The sequence below is a fragment of the Larus michahellis genome, chromosome 12 (genome assembly GCF_964199755.1).
Source record: "Larus michahellis chromosome 12, bLarMic1.1, whole genome shotgun sequence".
Lineage (NCBI taxonomy): Eukaryota > Metazoa > Chordata > Aves > Charadriiformes > Laridae > Larus > Larus michahellis.
The window spans coordinates 15,772,647-15,799,863 of NC_133907.1; the positions used below are offsets into that span (position 1 = coordinate 15,772,647).

Sequence of the window (27,217 nt, forward strand, 5' to 3'; positions counted from 1 at the left end):
CGCTCCATTCATTCTTCAAACGTCCCTTGTAAATTAAGACCTTGGTATTTTCTAAAGCCCTTCACTTCCCTGCCTCATCATTTGTAAGCTTCTAATCCCTTTAATCTTTCCAGTCAGGAGATGTCCAGGCAGCGGGAAGCTTTGTAAAGGTGTGGAAATCTCACCAAATTCCCGTGTAATGCCCTCCTGCTCCGTGCTCCAGGGAGCTCTGCGGTGACACATTGCCCGGCAGATCAAGGAAGGGCAATGCCAAATATGCGAGATAATGATTTCATGAGTTGAAAGCCAGCTAAGAAGAAAGGGATCTCTATCTAAACCCTCTGTGAGTCCCTTTCCTCTCCCACCTTCTGGGAGTTTTACCCATCTCGATGACAGCAGATTCAAGATGGACCATCCATCACCCTCACTGTACGCGTTGGAGTGTCTCTTCCCTGCTCAGTGTTAGTGATGCCAACGGCATCACGTGGTGCTGGGCTGAAATTAGGATTCATCTGGTAACAGCGGCTGTCAAAAAATGAATGAAAATGTGGATTTAATCTCAAAGAGAATTAAAAGTAGGACCTGAACATCCTTTAAATGGAGGAACTTATAATTTAACAGCCAAAGGTACATTCTTATAGATTTTAGGGGTCTAGATAAAGCATTAAAACTAACGTTAGCTTTAGCCAGGCAACGGGATCATCTCCTGCTTCTGGCGGCATGTTCTGGTGGCGGCGAAGGGAGGAGAAATCCTGGCAGTAAAACTGGAGGGAAACAAACACAGCGTGTGCATGAGCAGTCACGAGTATGGTAAGGTGCCGAATAAATTTATTAAGTTGAATTATCCCTTAATCTGACCACCTATATAAATCAGGCCCTGGGACCGCCCTGAATTCCATATTGAAGTAACACATAAACGGTAGCGGGTTTCTTTAGGAAAATAATCCGCCTTGCTTTAAAAACAATAGAGAATCTATCAAACAAGTAGTCGCTCAGACTAATTACCCACAGCGTTCAGCATTTGTACCTTGTTTGTAATCTGATTTTGTCCGGCTTCATCTTCCCGTTGCTGGATGCCCTCGTGCCTTGGGCCAGCAGGTTGATAAATTCTCTTTTCCATTTGCCCTCTCCATAATGGCACTTACAGCCCCTGGCCAAGTCACCAGGTAAATTCTTCTTTGTCAAGCAACAAAGATTTTCCAAAAACGTGTGCTTTCCAATCCTTGAATAGTTCTTATGACCAAGCTGTCTCCAAACTGTCTGTGTTTTTCTAGGATTTTGCCCAGGAATAGTTCTGCCAGAGCCAAAAGCAGAATTACTAATTCCTACTCCTGGTCCGATCACCCCAGGACTTCATAAGCCGTTTTGGGTCCAGTTAGTTTTCCACAATTGGCTCGAGGACTTCCCAGAGTTTCTGCTTCCCAAAGGAGGGTGCCTCACCGCGTGGGTCTAGCCCACGTGCTCTGCTCTGCTGTGACCCACTCTTTGTTATTCTCTGCTCCCCCAACTTTCTCTCACCTGCAGACAGCGGCAGCGATGGTCTAGTGCCTTTCTCCGGGTCATTAATAGAGACAGAAAACAGGATGGGTGTGAAAACCAGCTGTGGTGGGACCCTGGTAGTGGCTGCGTGCTGATGGTTGGAGACTTCTCTGGTTTGCTGGGTCCTAATCCAAAACGTGGCCCAAGTCAAACATCTTGAAGAAGCCTCGGTTTATTGATACTGTTATTACCTCTATAAACCCAGCTTGGGATCTTCTTGTGAAATGATCTCGCTTTACTTTGACAAGATGTATATTCCGTATATGAGTTGATTGGCATTAATGTTCTTACAGACATTATATATAGCAGCTATCGCTGTCATCGTTTGCGTTTGCAGGTTGCTCTTCCTGAAGGTGATTTGCAGCCACGAACAAATCTTCACGACTTTATATTAAACCCAAAAAGCAACCCCTTCATGCTTATGCGGACTGTGGCACAGGGAGGTTAAAGATCATAGTGCAAGAAAGAGGATTTCTCCCAGCTTTGCTGCGTAAGGTGTTCTCATGGGTGCTTCCAAGGGTGAGGTTTTCACCTCCTTACGTGACGGATGATCAGCACCCTTACTGCAGAGCTGCAGAGCCCTCCCAATTTCAGCTGCCCTCCTGAATTGGCAGCCAGTTGCAGAGACGAAGCACATGTGAGCCATAATAGACAAGTTGAGAAATTAAATAACTTAGGAGGAAGTGACTGCAGTGATATTTACTCTTCCTCGCTCAGAAGCGAGAGGTCAGCTGGCCAGGTAACGCTGTGGAAAAACACCTCTGCAAAGCCAGAAAGATAAACACAACTGTTTATGAATTCTTCCTTTGGAATAAAAATGATGTGATAAAAGCTGACTTGATGCCCCATAAGCTGCAGGTATCAGAAGTGAGCCGTCTTTTTTTCCCATCACATCTCTGGTCCATCCCAATCGCTCCCGTGGGGCAGTGATCTCATGGAGCTGCAGAGTGTACCCATGGGTGGAACATCCTCAGCCACTGGTTCTCTGGGGGGGGACCAGTTCCCTCAGGGCACATGGCGATAGACCCCTGAGGGCCAACACATTCAGTAGGTGACCCTTGATGAGGAGTCTCCTGAACCCACCTAGCCTCTTCCAGAAACCCAGAGAAGGTTTCTCCAAGTTCCTGGAGATCACCTGCCTCGCACCAGCTGATGAAGAGAGTTCTTGCCAACTCCGTAGACTTGGCAGCTGGTCTTTCCTTCCCTCACTCTATTCCCCAGTTTGGTTTTAAAAATATGAGGATTTTTTAAAGTAAACACTCTTTTCTCTTTCTTCCTGCCAAAGCGTTTAGGATACGTTTGCTGTTCTCCACTGCAGAGGCGGGCTGGGAGTTGTGTTTTGCAAAATCAAAACAAGTTTCACAATATCACCTGGTGCCAGGAGAAAATGCCGGTTACCAATGGGCTCCCAATACAGTCATTAAATGTGAATGCCCAGTGCTTCCCCTTTGCCATTACATACTCCACCTGCAAAGAACAAAACAGCCATCGCTTTGACCTAACAAAATTAAAGTCTTATGGGTGGACGGGGGTTAGCAAAACACTTAAAAATGGAATTTTTTTGATTTCTGTGTCTCTAGTGTTGGTATTCTGCAGTTCCTAAGCAATAGCTGCATGTTGTGGAGAGGTGTGGGCATGTTTCAGACTCCTCTGTAAAATAGCCACGCATAATATTATAAAACCTCCTCATTGCCTTTTCCAGAATCGGGCTCTCCCAAGACCATTTGGTGTATCATCTCGAGGGTTTACCTGTGCATCAGTGTGCGCAACCAGCACCCTTGCAAACTGGAAGAGGAGGGAACAGGTGAAACCCTGCCGCAGCAAACCATGAAGGTTTCATAAACCACCCTGAATTCACCATTTAACTTCATCAGCTCCAGTTCATCAAAGAGCCGGTGCTCGGCTCTGGGCTGTGGGCGCACGGACGGCATGAATTCCCTCGTTATTTATTATGGAGCACCCAGCTCATTTGGCATTTGCAGATGAGCACCAACCCGAGGAACCCAGTGTGGGTTGGTTGCCCAGGGTTTATCTGTTAGGGTCGATGATAGCAGGTTCCCTGGGGGATGTTCATCACCCATCAGACTGGAACAAGCCCTGGGCACCCCAGTGCCGAGACCAAGTCTCCAGCGTGTGTGGAAGACGCGTGGTGTGCTCTGCAGCAGGAGCGATGTGGTGTCTGCGCTCCCGGGGGATGAAAATAATGCAGGCAAACGCGTACAAGCAGGGCAGGGGGAACTCAAGGTTATGAAAATGAAATCATTCTTCTTCTTTTGCTTTTCCAATGACTGCTACTGTTAAAATGAGTAATTGTGGAGCAGTCGTGTCCAGACAGAACTGTTTCTGCTCACAGTCCTTGGGGATAGTCAAAGATGCCCTACAGAGCAAGGAAAGCAAGCAGCGGCTGAAAGTCATGCTGACTCGGGTGAGTCTCCAAAGATCTGTGGGTTGGTGATGGTAGACGCGGCCCCAGGCAGCCAAATCTGATAAAAGATCAGATTTGATAGGGTTAAATAGGATAAAATAGGGTTAACGGGATAAATTCCTGCCTGCTGCTGTGCGTGACCAGGGAGGGTGAATGAAAGATAATCAGCCTTGATACATGAGGATGTCAGCCGTGCACTTCAGGGGAGCGGAAGGCAGTTCTTCGCACTGAGCAGGCACATTAGTTCTCTCTGCTGGCGTTATGGGAAGCAGTTGGGTGTTGGCCACTGCCAGAGGCAGGACACAGAGCTCCTGACACAGCGGTCTGGTCTGTCGTGACAGCCCCATGAGTGGGTCTCGACGGCAGCGCCGCGTCCCTGCTCTGTTGTGGCTCCTCCAGGACTCCTCCAATGGGCTCCGGTAGAGAAAAGCTTGGGGAGAAGCTCGTCTCAAAGATTTCAGTGGTGGATTTTGTTGCCTGGGAAAGCAAGGGTTGCCATTGTGAGTGGTCCCTCCACCATGCCTGACAAATGAAAGCCAAACAGGCCATAAACTTCCATGGGCCATTACCCCTCTCACAGGGTAGGTTAAGTGTGATGAGGGCCAAATTGGAATTTAATGGGATCTAATTGATTTTATAAGCTGTTTTGTTAACAAGCAGCTTTACAGCGTTCCCTGGACATCACCCAGACAGTTTGGTAACATCTGGTGCATGCCCTTCCCCCGCGGTGGGCGAGCACTGGGAGCTGCTGGTGGGCATCAGCTCTGCGTATAACCCACATGCAGGGGTCGGTCCTCGGGGCAAGGGTTAGAGAAAGGATGCTACAGAGACCTGGAGAGCTTCTACCGTCCTGCCACGCTTCAGGGGACAGTAACTTGGTCCTGACTTCCCTGGGGTATCTGGGAGCCCTGCGTGGGCAGAAGGAATGCCCCTCTGGTGCAGGGAAGCTGTTCAGCATCCCATGGGAAGGGCAAGGTCAGCAGCCCGTGTGGGTGAGGAGCTGCAGGGTCCCCACAGAGCCAGGGAGTGTTTGGTGCCAGTGCTGGCCGCTGGCCTGCCAGGAGAATTTGACTTTAACCGGATGCCTCCGTCAGGATGAGCTATGGGAACCAACCCCCCTATCCCAGAGCAGACACAACGGGCCATGCCAGGCCCTGCTGGCCGGGATGAATCATAGAATCATGGAATTGTTTTGGTTTGAAGAGACATTTAAGATCATCAAGTCCAACCGTTAACTTTGCACTGCCAAGTTACCACTAAACCATGTCCCTCAGCACCACATCTACATGTCCTTTAAATACCTCCAGGGATGGTGGGCGACTCAGACGCTTCCCTGGGTACCTGAGAAAGGTGGCCCTGTGTCCTGCACCCCAGACAGATCTCCTGTACCATGTACAACACTAGCTGCTCTCACAGCAAGCACATGCTCTCTGTGCTTCATGTTCCTCCTCCTTGTGCCATCAGGAGGAGCTTCCTTGGGTGGGGGGACAAGGCGAAGTGGGGTGAGCCGCGCTCTGCTGCCTGCACAGGCTGGCAGGACCAGGGCAGATCATGGAATCGTAGAATGGTTGAGAGTTGGAAGGGACTTTAAAGATCATCTAGTTCCACCCCCTCTGCCATGGGCAGGGACACCTCCCACTAGAAGGTGTCAGATCATTGAGATCTGAGCCCGTCTCCTCATTGAGATCATTGATAACTGAGCCCTTCTCTGTCTTCAGGGTTTTGTGGCTGCCCCAGCGTGAAAGGCTTCATTGGAAGCGGCTTCCAGGGCAGCACAGCACTTGGCATTAACCATCTCCTTTGCCGCTGTGCTGCAAGCAAGAAAAACAAGCAAGATGATTTTTTTTTATTTCGTTTTTGATTCAGCTGTAGAGCTGTCCTGGCTCCGACCCACCACCCGATGCTGGTCATGTCCCAGTGGTCCCAGTCCTCAGTTCCTTCAGCCCTTCAGCCGTGTCTCCTGCTTGGGAAGCCAGGAGTTGCTCCACCTCCCCAAAGGTGGGCCCAAGGCATAATTAACATGGATAAAGCGGTAGCCAGCGATGCCCTGCCCGCATGCAAAGCGTTATTTATTGCTGACTCCCTGATGCTGTGGCAGTGAAACCCGCCAGCTCTGACTAATGGTCCCAGCAGCTGTGTAGGATATTTGAGTTGCTTTTCGTTTGCGGATTCGGTGGGTCCCTGGTAATTGGAACGTGGCAACTTCTAACACATAACAGATGATACGGCGGTGGAGGGTATTTGTCATTGCTTCACTCCTCTACGGCAAGAAGGGCTCATAAGTCACAGCTGACAAATCTTTTAATGACTTTTAAACTTCATTTACAGAAAAGAATGACCATAATCAACAAACAATGATGGGTTACTAATCTTTCTGTATTATTAAAAAAGGGGTCTGTGTCTTTTACCCGCTCTGTGGGAGCGTAGCGCTGCGAAGGGAAGGGTGATACTGTCGTGGAGAAGGGCCGGCGGAGTGTGAAGGGATGAAACCAGCGTCAAGAGGGAGCCCCGAGAGTCCACACGGTCCTGAACCGTCACGCATAATCACAGCGTGCAAGGCTAGCGTGACGTTATTGATGGCGAATGAGGGCAGTAGCTGACGTACCTTCATCTCTGGCTTTGACCCAAAGCCCACTGACGTCGGTGGGAAAATCGCCAGACCATCAGTCACCTCTGGGCTTTGGGCGAGCCGACGCTGAGGGCAGCAGCACAGCACGTGGGAGCGGGTGTACCTCTGTAGAACCAGGTGTTCTCCTAGGCTTTGCATCCACATAGAACTGCAGAGGCAAGGGCCAGTAGATGGAGAGCGGGATTTACTATTTTTCAGGAGGAAAGGGGATGGCTACCAGTGTGGGTCTTGCTGTAGAAGTCACCTCGAGTGGCTCAGCTGCATTTCAGGTCTCCCTCTCCCATCACTGCAGGCTTCATCCCTCCCATCTCAGATGCTTTCTTTGGGGTGAGGGTGCCTCCCCAGTCTCTGTGGAGCCTCGGAGGTGGCGTTCAGACAACCAAACCTCAGCAAATCCCACCAGAAGTGAAGTAGGAGCCCACATCTCAGCAACTTTACAGAGATCTGTATCTTAATCATTTACGTCATTCTGCATATTTAAAGTGTCTGAAGTAATTGTGAAAGGCTGAAAAGCTGGTAATTAACCCTGAGAGAGGAAAGGAGCATGTCAAAAACCTCAGCTGTTATAAAGAATTGAGAGTTAGCGTGCCAAGGACCAGCAGCTTTCTCTCCCTCTGTGCTCCCTAAGGCTCCCCACCTTGTGTCCTGCTCCCCTCCCCACCAGCATGATCTCCGGGGAGGGAGCACCTGGCTTCGGGGATACCCGTGACATGAAGTCCCATAGCGGGTGGGGGGAAGATCAGCTGTTTTTCTCTGTAGGAAAACATGGACAAGTGTTTTGGAGGAACAGTCCGGCCAAGTGGACTGGAGGGGACTGGAGCTGCCCCTTTGCTCTGCAGGTGGTGACTCCACTCAGGGTATCCTCCTCAGCTTACGGTTTTGCCAAATCTCCTGGCATGTGGGGCTTTGCTAAAGTCCCCAGTGGCAGGAAGCACATGGTGATGTAGAGATCCCTGACTTCTGCTCAGTCATTCAGAAAGACCAACCATAGCCCTCATGGCTTGGAAGAGGCAGGGATGGCCCCAGGAGCACAACACAGCCTAGGGGATGGGCAGGACCAGTTTGGCTGGAAATAGAGCAGTATTTGCGTGTGAAAGAAGCCATGGCATCAAAATGCAGGATTTCTGCTTAGAAGACACTGGTGGAGCTGCATAACAAGAACTGCATCACTGAAGCTCCATCTTGGGAGCTGGGTGGCCCTGGCAGGGGATTGAATTATCTGATGGTGGGTTGGCAGCATGAAACGAGGTCCCTCCTGGAGCCCACGTTTTTCCCCTACTTCAGTGTTGCCTTATGGTAAGAGGTCCACACATCCTTCCCACAGGGACCTGCGTTGTGCTCTGTGTAGGGTGGGACATGGCCCAATGTTGGAGCTTGGGAGTACCCCTGAGGCCACCCATTAGACATGGCCAGAGGGGTTTTGGATGAGGAGGTGAGCACAGGGCTCATGAACCTGGGCAGGAGGCTCTTCTGGGGCCAGACTGGGATCCCCACTCTTCCACCATTCCTTTTCCTCTCTGCCGCGTGCAGGGAGATGCAAAAAGCAGCAGTGAAGGTGCCGGTTCATTAACAGCTAAGAAAGTTCCCAGAAAGTTCACTTGCTATTCCTCATAAATAAATCATTTGCTGTTAAAACAACATTTGGGCTGGGGGGGGGGGGGGGCCGGGGAATGTTCGTTAAGGAACATCAAGTCAATAGGTGGCTGATGAGAACCTGTCTCCACTGCGTACCAGTGAGAGAGTGGGGGATGGAAACATTGTGTTTTCCTATTAGGCTTGTGAATGATAAAGAATTAAAGAATAATTCTCAAGGAATTAGTCACGGCCAGCCATTAATGAGCATCTCAGTAACACACTAATGAGCTGGCTTCAGATGCCTGTAAAAAAGGACTTTAATTAGATTAATACATGCAGCATTGTCCATAGCCCAGTAGGTAATCATCAGGTTCTGCACCAGTGGGATTACGGATGACATTCTATTTAATTGCTGTTTCCTTTTCATTTTCTTTCCTTTTTTTTTTCTTTTTTCTTTTTAAAGATTCTTTCCTCCAAAGAATTTTGTTTCTGTTCTCAAACATAAGCTAAATGTTATCCATGGAATTCTGCATCTGCAAGTGCTGCCAGCCTGGGCTTATCTGATTCAATTGACCTTTAAAATTTATTTTGCTGCTGTCAAAAAGAATGTGAGTCTGTTCACGGGAGATTTCCAAGATGATTAGAAGCAGAGACTCCTGAAAAGTCTACTTGTTGCATATTCTGCAATCAAAGGATGATCCTGGCTTTGGTGGGTTTTTTTAGGAGAAAAATGCCTTAATTTTAAAAATATTTCCATGGAAAATCAGAGTCCAGAAAAGTTCCATGCGAATGGGGAGTCCACGTTCAGGTAGACAGTCAAAGAGCTGCTGAGGAGGGGGAAACCCGGGGAGCTGATCCGTGTGGGCTTCAGAAGATGCCCTAATTCTTGGTTCTAGCACAGTACTAATGGTGGGATTTCTTTCTTTGGCCCTGTTTGCTCTTCTGTTTTAAACGCAGTGTTGTTAGCATGGGAGCGGAAACCCAAATTTAACCCGCCAAGGTTGATACTTGCCTGAAAATCCTTGTTTTCACAATAGACATCCTTGTTTTCCGAGGAATTCAGCTCTGAACCGAAGGGCAGGACTGGGCTCAGGGGCGCTTTGGATGCTCTTTGCTGTCACATCGCGCTGCTGGTGGGACGGCGTTTGTCTGTCTCGGCCCAAGGAGAGACTTTGGCTTTATCAAGCAGGTCCAAAGCTGACGTAGAGCAGCAGCTTTGGTGTAAAGGCAGAGCATCGTGACCCCAACGGTGAGGAGCACGTCGATGTACTTACCTCCTGAAATCTCCCTTACTGGAGCCGTGTCCTGCCCCGCGGGGAGCCCCGTGAGCTCCAGCACGGCCACGCGCCTGTGCGCGATGAGCTGTGCAGCGTTTGGAGCGAGCCCCATATTTGTGGGGACGGGCAGGGGAAGGAGCAGGGCTGCTGCAGGGGCTGCTGGGGTGGATCTCGGATTTTCCAGCCATAGGTCATCCCTTTATCATGCTGATAAGGAAGGATTTAAGACTCTAATGAATAGATTTTTAAGCTTTCTATAGACACGAATAATATGTAGGGCAGAGCTATGGCTATAAACTATATGCTGACCTGATAGATTTTGTAACCGTTGTACCTTTAACGACTGATTAAATCCTTATTAACACAGCAATTGATTATTTATTGCTTCTTTATGAAGGATTTACCAGTTGCACTGAAATTTAAATCAGAGCCAGGTTTTCAAAGGATTGGCAGGATTCCTCCAGTTTGAAATGACTTGTTGTTTTAATTAAAAATTAAAAAAAGGAGGCTATTTGCATAGCAAGAACGGGCAGTTGAAGGAAGATTACGAGGGAGCTAATTCTGTTCACGCCGCTGCGTGCTCAGCATCCGCTCGCCTGGGCGGCAGCACCCTGCACCAAACGGGAATGAACCCCAAATTTGTGGACTTATCGCTCCAAACCAGCGAGGTTCAGGAAACGGATTCTGCCTCGCACGCCGCCGTCCGGCACAGAGGCGGGACCGCGGATGTCCCCGCACTCGGACGTCCCCGTGCTTCGGCAATAGGTGACATGAGCCAACGTGTCGTGGTGACGGTGAGTTGCAGGCGCGCCGAGCCCAGGGCGGCACTGGGGGAGGATGCGCCGATGTAAAAAATTCCCAGTGCGTCAGCCGTGGCATAAAGGGAGATGGATCAAGGGGATGGAGTCAGCCCCTCCTGCCAGAGCCCTGCGAGAGGCAGAACTCGGCATCTCCGACGAGCTAATGGTGTCAGTCTGGATTATTTGCTTACGTCCTGCAGCAAATGTGCTTTAATGAGCCAGACTCGGCTGATGTTTTCTCTCCCACCCGCTCGGCAGCTTTGCTTTCTCCTCTGAGCACTGCGAGAGCGCAGGCCGGGTGCAGACTCCGTCTCGGCAGGACTGACGGAGACCAGGGGTGGGTGGCAGGTCTCCCCCCCCCTTCACCCACCCCATAAACTGAGACCCGAGCACCGGTGGAGAGCAAGGCAATGAGATGGGGTTATAAATATGGCTGTGACCCCCAGCCCTCTGGGAGTTTCCAGCTGCTTGCGAAGGCAAGAATTGCTGGGTGCTGTCCCGGCACCCGGGGCATGCAGACGCATCACCCTGGGTGTCATCACGGGTCCCCATCCAGGGCTGTTCTAGCGGCCTGTCTCCTGACATGTCAGGTGTTGATGCCATTTCACTCTATGAAGGGAAATGTGATGTGCAGGGGGGCAACGGGGCTGAAACTGGGCCCTTCAGCTGAGCCTGCAGGGCCTGCACGCGCGGGAGGAGGAAACAGCGTCCTCAGGCAGAACAGGCTCCCCCAGCGAAGATGTCGGGGGGGCTGTGGGGATGCAGGGTGGGCTGCGGTGCAGCGTGGGTGCCTTCTCCTTCTCTGCCCCAGCCACCCAGCCCTGAAGGGGTGGCGTGGGTGTGGAGAGTGGGCAGGGGTGGGTGACAACAGGGAGTGCCGGGCTGGGGATGGCGCCGGGGCTCCTGAGAGATGGGCACCTCTGCGGTGACCGGGAGCCAGGTCAGTGACTGCCACTGACAAAGCCTGAGCCTGGGCAGGTCTGGGCTGACTCGTCTGCGAAGCGGAGCCCTGGGAAGCGTTTGGAAAAATTCACATACCCCGTACAAGGAGCCCCACGTCTGGTGGAACAGCCCAAAAGAGCACTCGAGAGACCCCAGGACTCGCTCTGCCCACAGCAAGAGCATCCTCCCTTACCAGGCTGTGCTCAGTTGCACTTTACAGGGGAAAAAATGTTTGCAAAGGGAACCCACAGCTTCACAACAAAAGCAAGTCTGGCTCCAGCTGAGCTGATCTCCAGCTTTCTGGCCCCTCCAGCTCGCTCAACATAGTGGAAATTCCCCCAAAAGACAGCCCTGGTCCTGCAGAACTAGTCTAATAATAGCAACCTCGTTGTCTATCCCCTTTTTTTAATAACTTTCTGATCCTCTAACAGTCACGTTAGAGAATCGAAGCTGGTTTTCCCCAGAAAATCCAAGGACAGGTTTCCTTCCAGTTTATTCTATTTCTTGAACCGCACAGGAGCGAGCTGGGTCTTTGCGCTCTCTGGGAGGAGGGCTGAGCCCCTCCGGGTTTCCAGGCAGGACGTGTTGGGGACTCAGACGTTATTAAAAAGATTGGAGGGTTTGTGTTGGTTATTAAACTAATGCTTCAGAGCTTGGCTCTGGCGTTTGGTGACTTCACGAGCAAATTACTCGCAGCTCCCCGGGGAGGAGTGATTGGCACCGGGGGCAGCAGGGACTTGGCTTTTAAATGCGTGTGCATTTCAGTGCTATCAGCGGGGCTGTGGCACTGCAATCAGTGGAGTCCCTCTGTCTTGTAGCTGGCCGTGTTTCTTTTTAAAACTGCTTTTTTTGGCTAAAAGAAAAGCCGGTCTAGTCAGAAATCCCTCGGAGCCAAGTGTCAGGGTTGATGGCTGACCGAAGCGAGATGCGCGCCGTGTGACAGCCGGGCCAGTTCATCTGTGCTGGGGCATGTGAAACGTCCTCTTCCTCCTTAAAAATCATCTTTCTTGCCACTTGCAAGGAAGCGGCGAGAAAGATGTACGGACGTCAAAGGTTTGGGATGAAGGCGGGGGGGCAACCTCCAAAAAGCCTCCAGAAGGCGGTGCAGGATTGGGTCGTGTCCTGGGCCAGAGTATACGAGATGGTTAAAGCAGACCTGACCCAAGAGCTGCGTCGGTCGGGCTTCCTCCAGCATCTGAGCAGGGGTGCACCAGCCCTGGACCACCCAGCATCACCACGGCGTCACTAGGACCACGCTGAAGCGTCGTGGGTGCACCACGGTCTGTAACATCCATCACGCGTGCTGGCAGGACGCAGGTTTGCTGCTGCTTTTTTTTGGCACCCCAAAATGCCAAATTTTCCCCAGACTTGGCGGGGAGCGGATTTGGCTCCTCGTTTGTCTTCATTTGTCACCTGGCTCCCAGTGGAAAGCCAGCTAAGTTGGGAAAACTTGTTACTGGATGGAGACGGGATGAAAAACCGCATCTCCCGTTTTGTGAACAAGCGTGATAAGAGGAGAATAACAGCCCGGCTGCGTGTTGCTGTCACGCTGAAATAAAGAGCGCTTTCTGCAGGAGAGAGTGGTGGGGCTCGGTGGTTTTTCTTTGCAGCCGCCTTCTTTGACAGTTCGTCACTAAGACTGAGGCCCCTGGGGTTTTCAGACACCTGGCTCTCAATTAAACAGCTAATCTGTGAAGCAAGGCACTTAAAGCAGGGAGGAAAAATAGCTTATCAAGTAAACCAGCTCTGGCCTTGGGCTGTTAAAGGATTGAATATCAATATTTTTAAGGGATTCCTGAATGTTAGCGGCAGCAGGGAGCGTGACATTGTTTCCAGCCATGTTGTCCTAGGAAGAGAGGAGAAGCGCTGGCGGGGAGGGGATTTTGGTGGTGGGTGTCCGGAGCAGGGGCACAATCAGGCAGGCACAGCCTTTCCTCGAGTGTGGGAGCTTTTGGGAGCTCAGAGTGGTCCTCACCACCCCTAGTAGATGTCTCAGGGGGGTGTCCTTGTGTTCTTGGGGTAGAAATCTCAGTTAATACCATGTCGTATTTTCTTCTCAGCCTGGAGGTGGCAATGCCATGTCCTATTTTCTTCTCAGCCTGGTGGTGGTAAACAGGTTTCCTTGTGCCGTGCGTAGCGGGGGGGTGGGTAGGATAAATCCAGGGAGTGCTGCGGTCCTGGGTTGTATGGCGGGGTCAGGTTGCAGGACCACAGAATCACAGGCTGGCAGGGGTGGGAAGGGCCCTCTGGAGATCATCCCGTCCAACCCCCTGCCAGAGCAGGGTCACCCACAGCAGGTGGCACAGGAACGTGTCGAGGCAGGTTTTGACGATGGTCAAAGGATGGTTAGGGAGCCCTGAGGCGTCCGGGTGCAGACGGACGTGTTTCTGGGGGCACCATGGTGTGGCTCGACGGCTGTCCCCTGCAGAGCTCACAGGGGTCCCACGAGCACAGGCACCTGCCATTACAGAGGGACATGGGACACACAGGAGGGAAGGAAGGAACTTCTGACAAGCTCATCCTTAAGTGCATCTGTCTTTGGGGGCGATTGGGAGCCAGAGGCGACGTTACGACGTTTCTGTAAGCATTGGTGAGGTCAGTGGCACAAACCTCCCCATCCCAGACCTCTCCTGTCTGGGCCTCAGTTTACCTTGCAGAAAACAGGGATAATCATGCCAATCTGTCCTTGGTGCTCTTTGAGGTCCTACAGATGAAGAACCGTTTTATGCATTCATTTATCTATATCTAAGTATTATTATTAGTTGCGCTTTGCCTTGTTCTGTTTTCCAACTCAAGTCTGTTTTGTTGCCGTTGTGGGTTGGGGGAGGAAAGGTGAAATAATAGCTGTGAAAATGCATCTGCTGAAGACAGTGGAGTTATTAGAATATTCATCTATGACCAGTGATATGTGTCTCCGCCGTGTATATTTTTCTCATCAGACATATCACCAAGATACTCTGCTCTGACTCACGGCCACTGCTTTCTACGTGGCGTATCAAAGAGCCGGCGGCTTGAGAAGACGTTGTACTTTGTTGCCCTGCACGGGCGAGCTCTTTCGTTTCACGTGGAAGGGATGCTAAGCCGACGTGGCTGACGCTCGGCTAGATTTAATCTGGGCACAACGCAAAGTGCTCTGCTGGAAGGCAGTTAGGTGGAGTATGAAATATTAATATGCGATGATTAAAATGTCCTTTCCGGTTGTTGGAGTAAGGGGGCCAATAAGTGATGCGAAATGAATATTGTGTGTAAGAAGAAACCCTAAATGAAAGGGACAGAGAAGGCGAGGGAGGCTGTTTTCTCCCGGGGACGCCAGGCTTGCGTGGGGACAGCAGAAGAGCGCTTTGCACAGGGTTTTTGAACACCAAATGCTGAGTGTTTTATAAGCTGCTAAATGAGAGCCGTGCAGGCTGCTTGCGAAATGGAGGGCATCACTGATGGTGCCTGAAGTCTCAGAGCAATGCCGTACTAGAAGCCCAGAGACCCAGCTCCCTGGCCTTGGACAATGCTCCCTGCCGAAGCCAGCGGGCAGATGGCACTGGGAGAGCGTCCCGTCCCCAGAGATCTCGGGTCCTCATTGGCTTCCTCCCAAAAGTCTTTCCCAGCGGCGTGGCCGTCACCTTGCCTGACCTTGAGTTTGCCATCTGGTGGCCCCGTCCCATGGCTCATCAGCCACAGGCACGTCTCTTGCGCAGACCTGCGGTGTCCCGAGATGGCCCCGATGTGCGGAGCCCCGGGGGAAAGGCTCTGCTGAGGGAGGGGTTACGCTGAGCTACCCGCCCCATTGCTGGTACCGCGATGGGTGCTGGGAGTCAGTTCTCCTGTCGCCAGGTCCTACAGCCACAGGCTTTATCAGATCGGGGGGACCCAGCGTCGCAGGTGGGGAGGAGAGGAGTGGGGGGAAGGTCACAGGAGCCAGACAAGGAGGGTACAAGGTGGGGCTGGGGGAGCAGGGACCTGGGAGGGGCACAGGTTCTCCTGCACGCCCCCACCTCCATGGCAGCCAAGGTCATACCTTCAGAGATGCCTTAGATGTCCTTCTCCAAGTGAAGATCCATCTGGTGTTTTTGTGCCCACCTGAGGAACGGCCCATCTTCATCCAGCTCTTTTATTTTTAAAACAAGCCCACAGAGTGCAGGATCCCTTGACAGCAGCCTTGCTGGCTGGTGTTGTACCCACTGAGAGAGGGCAGCCCATTAGATCTTGGGGGGGAAACCACATGTTTTATGCCCCCACACACTCCTCATCCTACCCAAATCCTCCAGGCGGCCCTTTCTATTTCCGTGCACAGAGGCAGCTTAACCCACATCCCTCCTACATGGGCTTAAGGAGCTCAATGCCCTGATGCAATTGGTGTTTGCAGCTGCAAACAGCTGGTCAGAGATTCAGGCGATTGTAAATAACACAATTCTGGGCTCGTTAGAATTTGGGAAGGATTTGGGCAAACAGCAGCTTCATGTATCCCTAAGCTGGGGCTTGGGGTAGCAGCAGTAAAGCTCTTCAGAGGTGAGGTGGGAAAACAGAGAAAGGGGTATATTTTATTTGAGCGCTATATTTTATTTTGAGGAAGAGAGAGCCTGCAGCCGCGCCAGACGTGGAAATGGTATGGCCAAATGTGACCAACCTACTCACTTTCTGTGGCGAAGTGTGTGGCCAAGAAGGTGACATGGGTGTTGTCTGCCTTGACTTCAGGAAGGCTTTTGACGTGATCTCCCACAGCACCCTGGCATCCAAGTTGGGGCACAGCAGTCCAGATGGGTGGCCTCCAAGAGCAGTGCAAGCTGGATGGTGGGGCTCCAAGGGCAGTGATAAGGACTCGTAATCTGCCTGGAGGCCAGCTGCAAGAGGAGTTCCTCCGGGGACATGGGGTGGGGGAAAGGAGGGTTGAGGGTGGGTAGCAAAGTGGGTTGGAGACTTGCATAAACTCTGGCAGATAGGCAAGGATGGAAAAGTGGGAGGGCATCATCTAGAGGGGAAGTAGCTACGTGGGGCCAAAGATGTCCGTGTGACATGGGCTGGTGTGGGCAAGAGAGGTGCCAGGGCAGATTTACTCTGAAATAGAAAATATGGGCATCAGGAAATGGAAACTCCCGAGAGTCACCAAGTGTAAAGCCACGTGTTGAAGTCACTGTCGTGCAACATTGCTGAAACCCCAGGGCTGGGAGAGCCATGGGTTCACAAGGGGTCGGACATGTCCTTGGGTAGCAAGACAGTCCAGGGCTACCTGGATACGGATACCCTACCTGTGTGCATGCATTCTGAAGGTCCCACACAGCCTCATGTGATCCTGGAGGGCTTAGGATGGTGATTGTCCGGGAACTGGCCATCCTGGAGCAGCCTCTGGCCAGGCTTTTTGCAGATACTTGTGATTTCTGAGAAGAGAGTCCTTGAGGCTCAAGCTGGGTAGCCAGAATGACTGAATGACTGGAAACAGTCTTGGCTTTCCCTCCATTTCTCCATTTTTGCACCAAGAATGCAGACAGTTTCCTTTGTGAACCTCTTCCAGACTGCACTGCAAAAGTACGTTAAAATAGATAGCATTAAACGAGGTTATGTACGGGTTGGAACTTTGAGCAACTTGAAGAGGCCAGGTACCACTTGCCAAAGATGTGAGGATTTAATTCACTTAGGTGCCTTAGAAGTCCTGTCCTTTGGTTATTTTTTGCAGTGTTTTTAGGAACACCGTGCTGCCAGGAACTGTTTTTAAAAAAAATAAAACAAAAGTCTCCGGCTCTTTTAATGTGTGAGGGTGAATGGGCAAATATAACAAGCCACACTCAGACAACGTCTAACTTTTTTTTGATTGGATTTAGCAGGGAGATCATTTCCAACCTCAACGGCAGATTAATAAAGTCACAGGTGTTAGAGCCGGACGAGATTTATTGTGCCATCGCTTCCTCCCCCTGCTCCGTGTGGAGGATCAGCCTTGCCAGGTATCTCCAAACGCTCTGTATGATCCAGCTTTAAACGATGGAAGGAATCGAGTGTCCAGTCCTTTGTGCTCTGAAAATGAAAAAGGCAGAGGTCTGGACATCACAGCTTGTCTGTTCAGAGCTCATTGATTGAAATCAGTGTTAAAATGCTCCGTGTCTCCCTGGGTCGGGCTGCAGGTACCATCTGGGTGCGTCTCCTCTGTTGTCTCTTTAGCTCCATGCTGGACTGAAGTTTCAAGTCCTGGAGACACAGAGGTAGCAGCAGCGAGCCCTAACGCTTGTCCGCGTGGGTAGAAGTACCCTCAGGCAAAATGGGACTATGGGCAGAAGCAGCCCCCCCGAGGTGTCCTGGGGGGCCAGCAGCTGAGCAGGCTCCGTCAGAAGGACATTCGTCACCCAAGAAGCCAAAATGGGGCTCACCTGGCAAAGGGGTGAGATAGGTATAACGAAGTTATCCCCCCTAAAAAGTTTAGGGGGAGAGAGGTGCAGCCAGAGATTTCGTGTCCCGTGTGGAAGCTCTGTGTAGGAGAAGACAGGGAAGAAGGAGGACTTAGGTTCTTTGAAAGTCTTGGGTGAAACCCCAAAAAGCACGTCAGGAAACGTTGCAGCATTTTCCCAGGCCTCTGCCTGAACAGCGAGGGGTGTAGGAAAGACTAACTATGTGTTTTAGGGCTCAGCGAAGCCAGAGCATCGCACACTGCCGGTGTCGGTGCCTCGGGCAGGCTGGGTGCAGGCAAGCGGAGCCTGCCAGGGCTGGGGGCCCAGGGTGAGCAGGCCCACAGGAGCTGCACCCGTGCAGCCAGGCAGGTGCCACCATGCCCCCTTGGGCCAGGCTGCTCCTACAAACCTGGACTTTGAGCCCACAGAGCCAAAGCCCCAAAGCCAGGCAGGGCTTTAGCTCTGCCCAGTGCCAAGGCAGATGCTGGGGACTACCAGGGAGGGGACACCGTGGCACTGTGGTAACAGTGCCTCCCCCGTGCCAGGCTTGGAGGCTGCCTGGAGTTGTGGAAATCCTGGTGGCATTGCCCCGGGTGCTGGGAGTACCTGCGGGCGCTGCTGGAAGGGGCTGGGGAAGAGCATCATAAAATACCTTCCGCGGCTCTGAGCTGACTTTTCCCGGGTAAATGCCACGCGCTACGTATGCAGCACGCAACAGCGATCCCAAAGCATCCCCTCTGTTTCTGGGAGATGAAAATCAAACTGATGTCTTTGGGCAGCTGTAATTTTTGCTGCAGAAGTGTGATGGGGCAGCCAGACTAGCTTTAATTTCACACCATTTCCATCCCTGTCCCTTGGTCCTCAGAGGTGAAGCCTCTTCTTGGGGGCTGCCCATGAAATAGCCCAGGCAAGAAACTTGGAGGATCACACCTTGAAGCTACCGGCAGCGGGTTGGAGTGGCTTCCAGCAGATCTGGCTGATGGTTTAGTGATTCCCAAGCTAACAGTGACACCTCCTGTTTGCACAAAATTCAGCTCCGAGCCCAGCGTGTAAATGCGCAGGCGGGCAGCAGAGTGCAGATAGCAGATGGGAGCACATGGGTCGCTTCACCATTAAATCTCTTCGTTTCCATCCAGAAAGCTCAAGTCCTTTTCCAGCTGCCAGCGCGGGCCCGCAGGGACCAAACTGTCCCTGTGCCTGGTGAGATCTGGCCTGTGTGGGGAGGTGCTCAGCGGGGGAAAGCCCAGAAAGGTGGGCATGAACAAAGGTGCTGAATGCAAAACTGCTTTAAAAAGAGCAGTTCTTTGCATCGCAATTAAGTATAGAGAGGTAAAAGCTTTCCTATAATAGCATTAAAGCTTTTAGTCAGATGTAAAATTTATTTAAATCTTGTTTTCTCCCCCAAAAGCAATCAGCTTACACCCAGAGCGTCAGCCTGATGCATGGGTTTCCAGCAAAAGTTTTGCACTGGCTGCGACATTCCCTTCCCCAGCACACAGGTGCTCTCTGGAGATGGGATCCCCTCAGCTGCAACCAATTGAAGTTGAGGAGACAGTTCCCTCGCTCCAGGCTTGCTGGGAGATTTATCCCCTCCCCCCCTTTTTGTAAGACTCCGGTAATTCCCTTCCTACTTTCCTGACTCCCACTTTATTTATTCAGGTGTTCAAGATGTCATTGAAGGTGCAGACGAGCAACATCACAAACAAGAATGACCCCAAGTCCATCAACTCCAGAGTCTTCATTGGCAACCTCAACACAGCTGTGGTCAAGAAGTCCGACGTGGAGACCATTTTCTCCAAGTACGGCCGAGTGGTGGGATGTTCCGTTCACAAGGGCTATGCCTTCGTACAGTACTCCAACGAGAGGCACGCGCGAGCCGCTGTCCTGGGCGAGAACGGGCGTGTGCTTGCTGGCCAGACGCTGGGTGAGTCTTTTCTTCAGCCATTTGGGTGTCCGGGTACAACACGGGTTGTACCCGGACCTGGACGGTTGCTCCCTAGGGGATGGTCAAGGGACGGCCGGTCCAACGGATGGCCAAGGTCAAGCTGGGACATCGATCTGCAGATCAGGGTCAGGTCCACTGATGGTGAGCAGGCCAAAGACAACCCAGTGATGGCTGAGGAGGTCCGTAGTGACAAGGCAGGTCCGGGGCCAGGCTGGGAAGTCAGCCAGAGGGTCGGGATCAGCAGGGTCCATGGCCAGGCACAGGCATGGCTGTGACAGAGCTGAAGACCAGCACTCCTACAGCACAGCTCAGGTGGGGGCTGAAGGCTCCTGGGTCCCATGTGGGCAGGGGTCAGGGGTGAGGCTGGTCATGGCCATTCAGGGATATTTGTAACCTCAGAGCTGTGACATTGTGGCCCAAAAACTCATATTACAGGCTGCAACTGTAGAAGCTAAAACACAGTGAATCATCCCGTGTCCTTGTCCTTGATCTGGTGGGGAAGAACAAGGGTGGGAAAAGAGATTGCCTGGGTCCCTTTCTGGACCAGGCCTTACCCGTTGCGTGTCAAGAGAGGTGATGGTCTAGCTCTGACTAGCTCAGACGATCTTTAGCCAGCTGATGCTAAATGAGATAACTGCCCCCCAGACACATGGAAGTCTCTCATCTGCTCCGCTGTGTGATAAGAAATAACAAACAAAACCACCCCAGCTGCTCCCAGCTGCATCCTGATTTTGCAGATTGCTCTGAAGTGTCACCTGCTGAGAAGCTCTTGTCACCAGCTCCAAGCTGAGAATTGGAACTGACGATAGTATTTTTAATGAAAAATGCTTATTTCCAAGCCTGCTGCAGGCAGCGGGCATTGGGCACCCAGGAAAGCGTTTTGCAGCCCATTCCCACCCTGCTTCTGGCACAGCAGTCTGAAATAAAAAGTTGCGTGCTGGATCTGATCTTTAAGACAGTGTGCTGTTTCCATTCATGGTATATTCAAATACCAGAAACTTCTTTTCACTTCTCTGACGGCCCAGAGAGCGGAGCCGCAGACCCAGGTGGAGCGTGGTGTGCCAGGGATGCTTCCAGCCCAGGGATGCAGGGTTCGTAGATATGATGAAAAGGGCCTTGGGGAGCAAAGGAGCTTTGTCGCTATGCTCCGGAGAGATACAGGAGATGCAGCTGAGAGATGGGCAGCACCTGCCCCCTTAGCTCAAGAGAGAGGTGAAAGGTTTACCGTGATAGGAACCACTTACTCTCAGTGCTGGTCCCAGAGGTCTGGCGTGCCAACAAGACAAAAGGACTGTGTTACAGCTGTGAGCCCTGCACGTGTACTGGACGAGGTGCAGATTCAGATCCCTTTCATCTGCCTTCCTTTCATGGGACAGGCTTACCACAGAAGAGCTCAGCAGGCTTTCATGGACGAGTATGAACACAGGGACGCTCCCCTTTCAGGAGAATCCTGCAGAGAAGAAGAGCTTGAACAATGTGGTTAGAAAATGTCTTCGCGCAAAACAAGGTAGAAAGTCCACCCCTAAAAAAAGAGGAGGTGATGGCCACGCGGGACTGTGGAGAGGAAGGACGGGATGGGACAGGCAAGGAATGTGGCAGACACATTGCTGAAGAGGCTGTCCGTGCCCCTGTTCATGGGCAAGGTTTTGGGGGTGTCCTTCGAGGTGACGAGGAAACTTCCCTCCCCAGGCGGGCAGCAGGAAGGTTGGCTACTCTCTGCCCTGGCAGCTCCAGCCAGTAACTTCGTCAGGGTGCAGCCGTGCAATCTTCTGGAAGAGCTGCAAACCATGACTGCCAGGCAAGCGGCTGCGTTCGGCATGGCCGGAGCTCACGGGGACTCACTGCCCACACGGTGGCTCAAGGCAGCGCCCGGCGTAGGGGCAAAGTACCCCCAACCTGCTCAGGGGCAGCAGCTTGTTGATAGTGCGAGGCCACCCCTCCCCGGTGCCAGCAGGTGGTCCCTCAGCAGGACAGCATCCCTGTCCGAATCCAGAGCCACCCCTGCACCGCAAGCACTTGCTGTGATGGCTCGGCTGCGGCAGCCCTGCATGGCACCGTTCGAGTGAAACTGCCTTTCCTGCCGCGGCTGTTCGGATGGCAAAGAGAATTTGCAGCAGCGTTTAAGAAAAGTGGTGGGAAAGCATTTTTTTGAATGCAAGTTTGGTGCGTGCTGTGAGTGCTGGGCCTGACTCACCTGAGCGGGCGCGTAGTCGAAGGATCTCATATCCCCTCGCAGCATCCATCGGGGCTCTTGCAGCTCCTTCTAATAGATCACAGAAAAGCTGGTCCTTGCAGAAACCCTCCAGCTCTCGGTGGTACGTATCTCTCCAGGGGAACAGCTGCCTGCACTGCCGTGGGACAGTCACACGTGCCCGTAGTGGCAGGAGGGTTGAGCTCTGCCTCTGCTCCCCAGTGCCAATGATAGTCTGCAGGTAACATTTTCCAGCATGTACCAGAATGAACGGGCGAAGCAGCAGCATCTTTCTAGCTCTCATCTCCCAGCTAAGGTGAGCTCTCAAGCTGAGCGGTCTGATAGCATTTCTTCCATTGTGTCTTTTTTCTTCGTCTTCATCACCAGATATGCAAACAATCGGACTTGCATTTTAACGCATCGGCAAGATACTGAATGTACCACAAAATGGAGGTGTTTGAAACGACGGCTGTAGCCCATCATGTGCTGGGACATGGACTGCTCTGCCAGGCAGGTTCTGGCCACCTCTGTGCTTTCTCCAGAGGCTCCAGACACCCCAGTCATCGCAGGGAGGCAGTGGGGGAGCTCTGCACTGGAAGCTGGATCCAACGGCACCCTGCTGTGTTGGCGAGACATAGCACGACCTCCCCATTTAGTGCGGGCAGAGGTGCCGGGATATGAGCAGGAGGGATGGATACTGCCTTGGGGTGCGCGGATGGATTCAGCGATGCAGAGGAGGGAGCCAGAACAGGAATGAGATGCAAAATCTGTCCAGGCTGATGTGCATGTTGAGCTCTTGTCTCTCCTTGTTCACTATCAAGGGAGTCCCAAGGGATCTGACTGCTCATCACCACTACAGGTTGCAAGTATAAATTTCCTGGTCTGTCTGCATGCAGACAATAGCTCAGCAGTGCTATTTCTAGCGGTGCATACCAGCAAATTGAGCTAATTGTTGTCATTATCCTCCATTGGGCTTTCGTCGCGTCTCCCTTGAAGGGTGTTAATCAGCACGGTGCTGTCATTAGCTCTCCATTTTGCAAGAGAAGTGACTGCCAGTTGGCGAGATGCACCCTGACAGCAAAAAGAGTTCACGACAAGGGAACTGGAGCTGAGCAGGGATGTGTTCTGGGATGCACCAAGGAAGCATTTATTCCTCTCTTCCTTTACACAAACAGCGTTGCCACAAACGTTGCGTTGCTCCACAGACTGCATAATGTGCTGGCAGTAGTTGTCCACAGACCTGTCCTATGGCCACGCGCATCCCTGCTAGGCTTCAGCCCCTGCACTCTTCTGCATCCCCCTTAGCAGCTGAGGATGGAAGGATGGGGGGGCGTGAAAAGCAGCAGAGAAAACACACGCTCTGATCTGAATGTGCCTCCGGGGGAACATCCAATGTAACGGCTGAGCGACACCCTAATACCACATTCGTTATGCAAGCTTATGAATAGGCTAAGCTCCAGCTTCAGTAGGAATGATGTCTCTTGCTAGACCCTAAAAGGTAGCCTGAGGAATTGCACAGCACGACCTTTGGGCAGTGGGAGCGTGTCCGTGCTCCTCCAGAGCCGTGTCCCACGTCTGCAGCCTGTACCGCTCCTGCTCAGGTTGCTTCAGCAGTGCTGCAGCTTTCTTGTGCTCCTCGAGATGGTTTTCTTGGTTAGTAGCGAAATCAGCACGCTGTTCACTTCGGATCCCTTTGCAAGCTCTTTATTTTGATGGTGAGCGGGCCAGCCTGTCTATGCTTCTCCATGAAGCCCCTTCATGCAGCGTGAAAAAAGCAACAATTGCTAAGCTTAAACCTGCTGAGTTTCATGGCGCATCCTGCAAGTCCTGAAGAGGCGAGAACTTAAATACCCCGGTTTGCAGTCAGAGATCCACGAACCCTGAGCCCCAGATGCGGACCTCCAAATCCACCTGCACCTCAGAAGCCATAACTCGTGCCACCAGCTTAGCACAAAGACCTGTCCCAGTGCTGTGGGGCAGCCCGTGTCCAGCCCAGTGCAGACTACGTAAGGAAATCCTGTCTTGCTTGGCTCGGATGTGGCATACCCAGAGGTCTGGCACCTATTTAGACAGAATAGATCTGAAAAACAGAAAAAGTTTAGGGCTGATTGGAGATGCCAGCAGGGAATTTGTTCGCTCCTAGGCCAAGAAAGGACGCGGAGGTGAAGCCTTGTGTTCCCCTCTCTGCGGTTCTGGGGCCACACTCAGCGTTAGATTGCCAGGCTCTCGGCAACCTCCATGAAATTGCCTGTATCGCTTTATTCTCATGTCAAAAGCACCTCTGGCACCAAGGCCGAGGAGTGAAATTTCCTCAGTGGATTAGAAGAGCTCATTCTCACCTGCCGTGGTAGAAGATGCTCCTCCGAGCTCCGCTGGGGTGGCTGCAGGCGTGTGCCTGCACCCCGTGCGGCTTTTAACACAGCCCAGTCCACGGCGGTGCCTGGCTGGCTCCTGCTTAGCACTCATTTTTATTCCAGAAGAAGCAAAGGCATAAATTGTTAGCAGTAGGCAGCACGCAGCGGTTTTATATATTGTCCGTGCCGTATCATAACAGCACCGCGTTCTCCTGAGAAACCTGTCCTGAATTTGTGTGCGTGGGTTAGACTGTGTGCGGGGCGTTGACTTCAAAAATAAATGGTTAGTAGCTTTGTAAAGGAAAGGGAAGAGACTTGACAAGCGCGAGCATATATTTTCCTTCCTGTGGAGGCCCAGCGGGGCCCCAGACACGCTGAAAGCAGGTGGGAATGCGGTGGGAGATGTGGAGGAGGTTGTTTCTGCTGATGGCAGGGCTGTGCACGGCCTTCCTTGCTGCGTGGTTGGGCGCAGCTGCCGGTGAGCGTGGACGTGCCGTGTCACAGCTGCGTGTCCGTTCATTGCAGATATCAACATGGCCGGGGAACCTAAACCCAACAGACCTAAAGGGCTGAAGAGAGCAGCCTCCGCGTTGTACAGGTACGTCTCCACCATGCCACCCCACTGCGACAAGGTCTCCATACTGGTGTTTGCCTTCTGGCTGGGGCTGATTTTCCCACCCCACAGGCTGCTGTCCTGAGCCCCCTGGCCCTTACCCCAGGCAGCCCCGGGCCACTGCTGCACGTTCAGATCTTCCCCTCCCATGGGCTTCTTGGCCTTTGCAATGCCCCTCGGTGGTAGGCTGCAGGGAGGAGAGACAGCAAGAGGCATCAGCAGCAGACCCAAGGTTGGCCAACACCCGTGGCCCTGGGGGACTCTGCCTGGACATGGTCCAACCTGTGAACGGCGTTGGACCTGGAGATCGTTGGAGAAAGGCGGGCAGTACCTGCTTTGACCACATCAGAGGTCTTGAAAGAGATGAAGCAGGAGGAGCGCTGCCCTCCAGCCCAGCTCTGCCAGCTGGGGAGTAGGAATAGGGCACAATGGCTTACGTTGAGTCTTGAGGGAGAACAGGGAATGGGGATAATTTAGGGAAAGACATTGGAGAAAAGGGCAAGAGAAGAACGTCAGGGAAAGAGAGAGAAGAAGGGAAGAAAGTGGGAGGCCCTTGGGGCAACAAATGGAGGTGGACCAAGGAGGTGGGAAGCCCCAAGGGAACCTGTACTGTGGAGCAATGACCAAGGGATCAAGGGAACTGCAGGGACAAATGGGATATGGAATAGGTCTGTGGGAGAGGTAGGGTGTTAAAAATGTCAGGGTGAGCCCTCAGTGCCATTGTTGCCAGCTCTACAGACTTTATCAAGGTTTTCACAAGAAGTGAAGATTTTCATTTAAGCCCCAGAGTCTGGAGTCACGGGAGTATGGGGGAAACTCATTAAGTTCTTGCTCCTGAGGTTGCAGAAGGGAAAACTTGAAAAGGTATTTGGAGAGTACCCTGCAGGTTTCAAGAACCCAAAAACATGTAACAAGATCCCAAAATGGGATTTTTTTATGCCAGTCTCACGATATGGAGACGGGGGCACTGAGTCAGGATTTAGATGGTGTGATGTTGGGAAGCAAAGGCTAAAATCAGTATCAGGGTTAGCGGTGGGTGCAATAAAAAGGGAAATCGTGAGAGGACTGTAGAGTTTTCTACGAAAAGAAAAAAAAAGTGAGAGGGATGAAGAGCAATGAAAAAAAACTATAATTCAGACTCAACCACGCAGTCCAACAGCAGTGTGCTATGAAATGGCAAACCTCAGTGGTGGCAATGCTCTTCTGGCGTAGGCAAACCCACCAGAGCTTCAGCAACCCTCCCACCACCGCCCCCATGGCATCTGTTGAGACCTTTCCCGAGTCTCCCAGCTGAGCTCTTCCTTTGCAGCCTTCACCAGGCAAATTTTTCCACCCACCTCGGACCAGCTTGGCCCTTCACCAGAACTCTGGGCCTTCACCAGAACTTGGCCCTCTGGATTCACAGGGGACACCAGTCAAGGGAAAGTGGACTCTCTGCATTACCCTCGCTGATGTGTGGAAACAGAGATGACACAAATCTTTCTATTTAGCTGTACATATACTACTTCCTTGGTGCTGGTAGCCATAACGCAAATCAATTCATTCCATACATCTTGCAATAAAGAGTGTTTCATTTACTCTTCTTCCGTGCCTTGACCGCTAATCCATTTCTCTTGAAATGACCAATGTTTCAGACTTTCAGGCTGCCACGTAGATGAAAAGCGAGCGAACACGAGATGTTTGCTTCCTCCCACAAATATGGATATGCTAAAATATGGTCCAGAGAACTACACTGCACTGAGCTTCAGCAATATGTCATCCCAGACTGATGACAGATTTAAACTTTGCCATCTGGACTAGCAGAACTTAGGATATCTCATGGAAAGCAGGGAATCCAGGTTTGCAGTGAGCCGTGGTTATTGCTTCCCTAACGTTCATAAATTTCTCTAAATGTTAGACTTCAAAAATCACAGCACTATAATTTATAGAAATGCTGTGTTAAACATGTAAGATTATTTTTTCAAAGGTTGGGTTTTACTTTGCCTCGCTCCAAGTCTGTATGACCAGGTCGAACGGGAAGGGAAGGAGACGGGGAAAGGAGAGGGGGAAGGAGAAGGAAAAGGGGGAAGGGAGGAGAATCTCATTTTGGACATAGAGGAAGCAACAATCTTGACAGTCTTACTTGATCCACCAGCCCAGGGGGAGTATCTGGGTGTTTAATAGAAATCCTTTGGGATGTAGCCTCCCACCTACCTCCAATAGGTAAAACATACACCCAGGTTCATGCTGTCATAAATTTTCTCAGGTCTTTCCACAAGAGCAACCTTCAGTTAGTATAAAACCTGGCTGTCATCACTGCTCTTCCCTGATCTCTCCAGATCTTCAGGCCCTCCTTCCCTCTGCCTCCGGCATTTCCCAGAGCATCCCTTTGCACCTGGAAAAGTCTCCTAGGTGCTCCTGCCTGGCACCCCGGCCACCGCTGCTGAATGCAGACATGCCTGGAGATCCGGCATTTTGACCATGTCCCCCATTCACATACTTTTTCACGTTCATTCACATTCACTTTTGCCTTCTGGCAATACTTTTTTTGCCTGCATAGCGAATGGACAGGATTTCCTGGGACGTTTTGTGCCACGTTTG

General features: G+C 51.8%; 1 protein-coding gene across 2 annotated transcripts in view; it reads left to right on the plus strand.

Moving 5' to 3' along the window:
* The window catches only part of RALY (RALY heterogeneous nuclear ribonucleoprotein), a 142,051-nt gene that overhangs the window by 100,566 nt on the left and 14,268 nt on the right, over positions 1-27,217 (plus strand). For both annotated transcript variants that reach the window (XM_074605309.1, XM_074605310.1), the window contains 2 exons: positions 19,194-19,458; positions 24,550-24,622. In XM_074605309.1, the coding sequence (XP_074461410.1) occupies positions 19,203-19,458; positions 24,550-24,622 (329 nt within the window). In that variant the 5' untranslated portion in view covers positions 19,194-19,202. The remainder of the gene's footprint in view (positions 1-19,193; positions 19,459-24,549; positions 24,623-27,217) is intronic.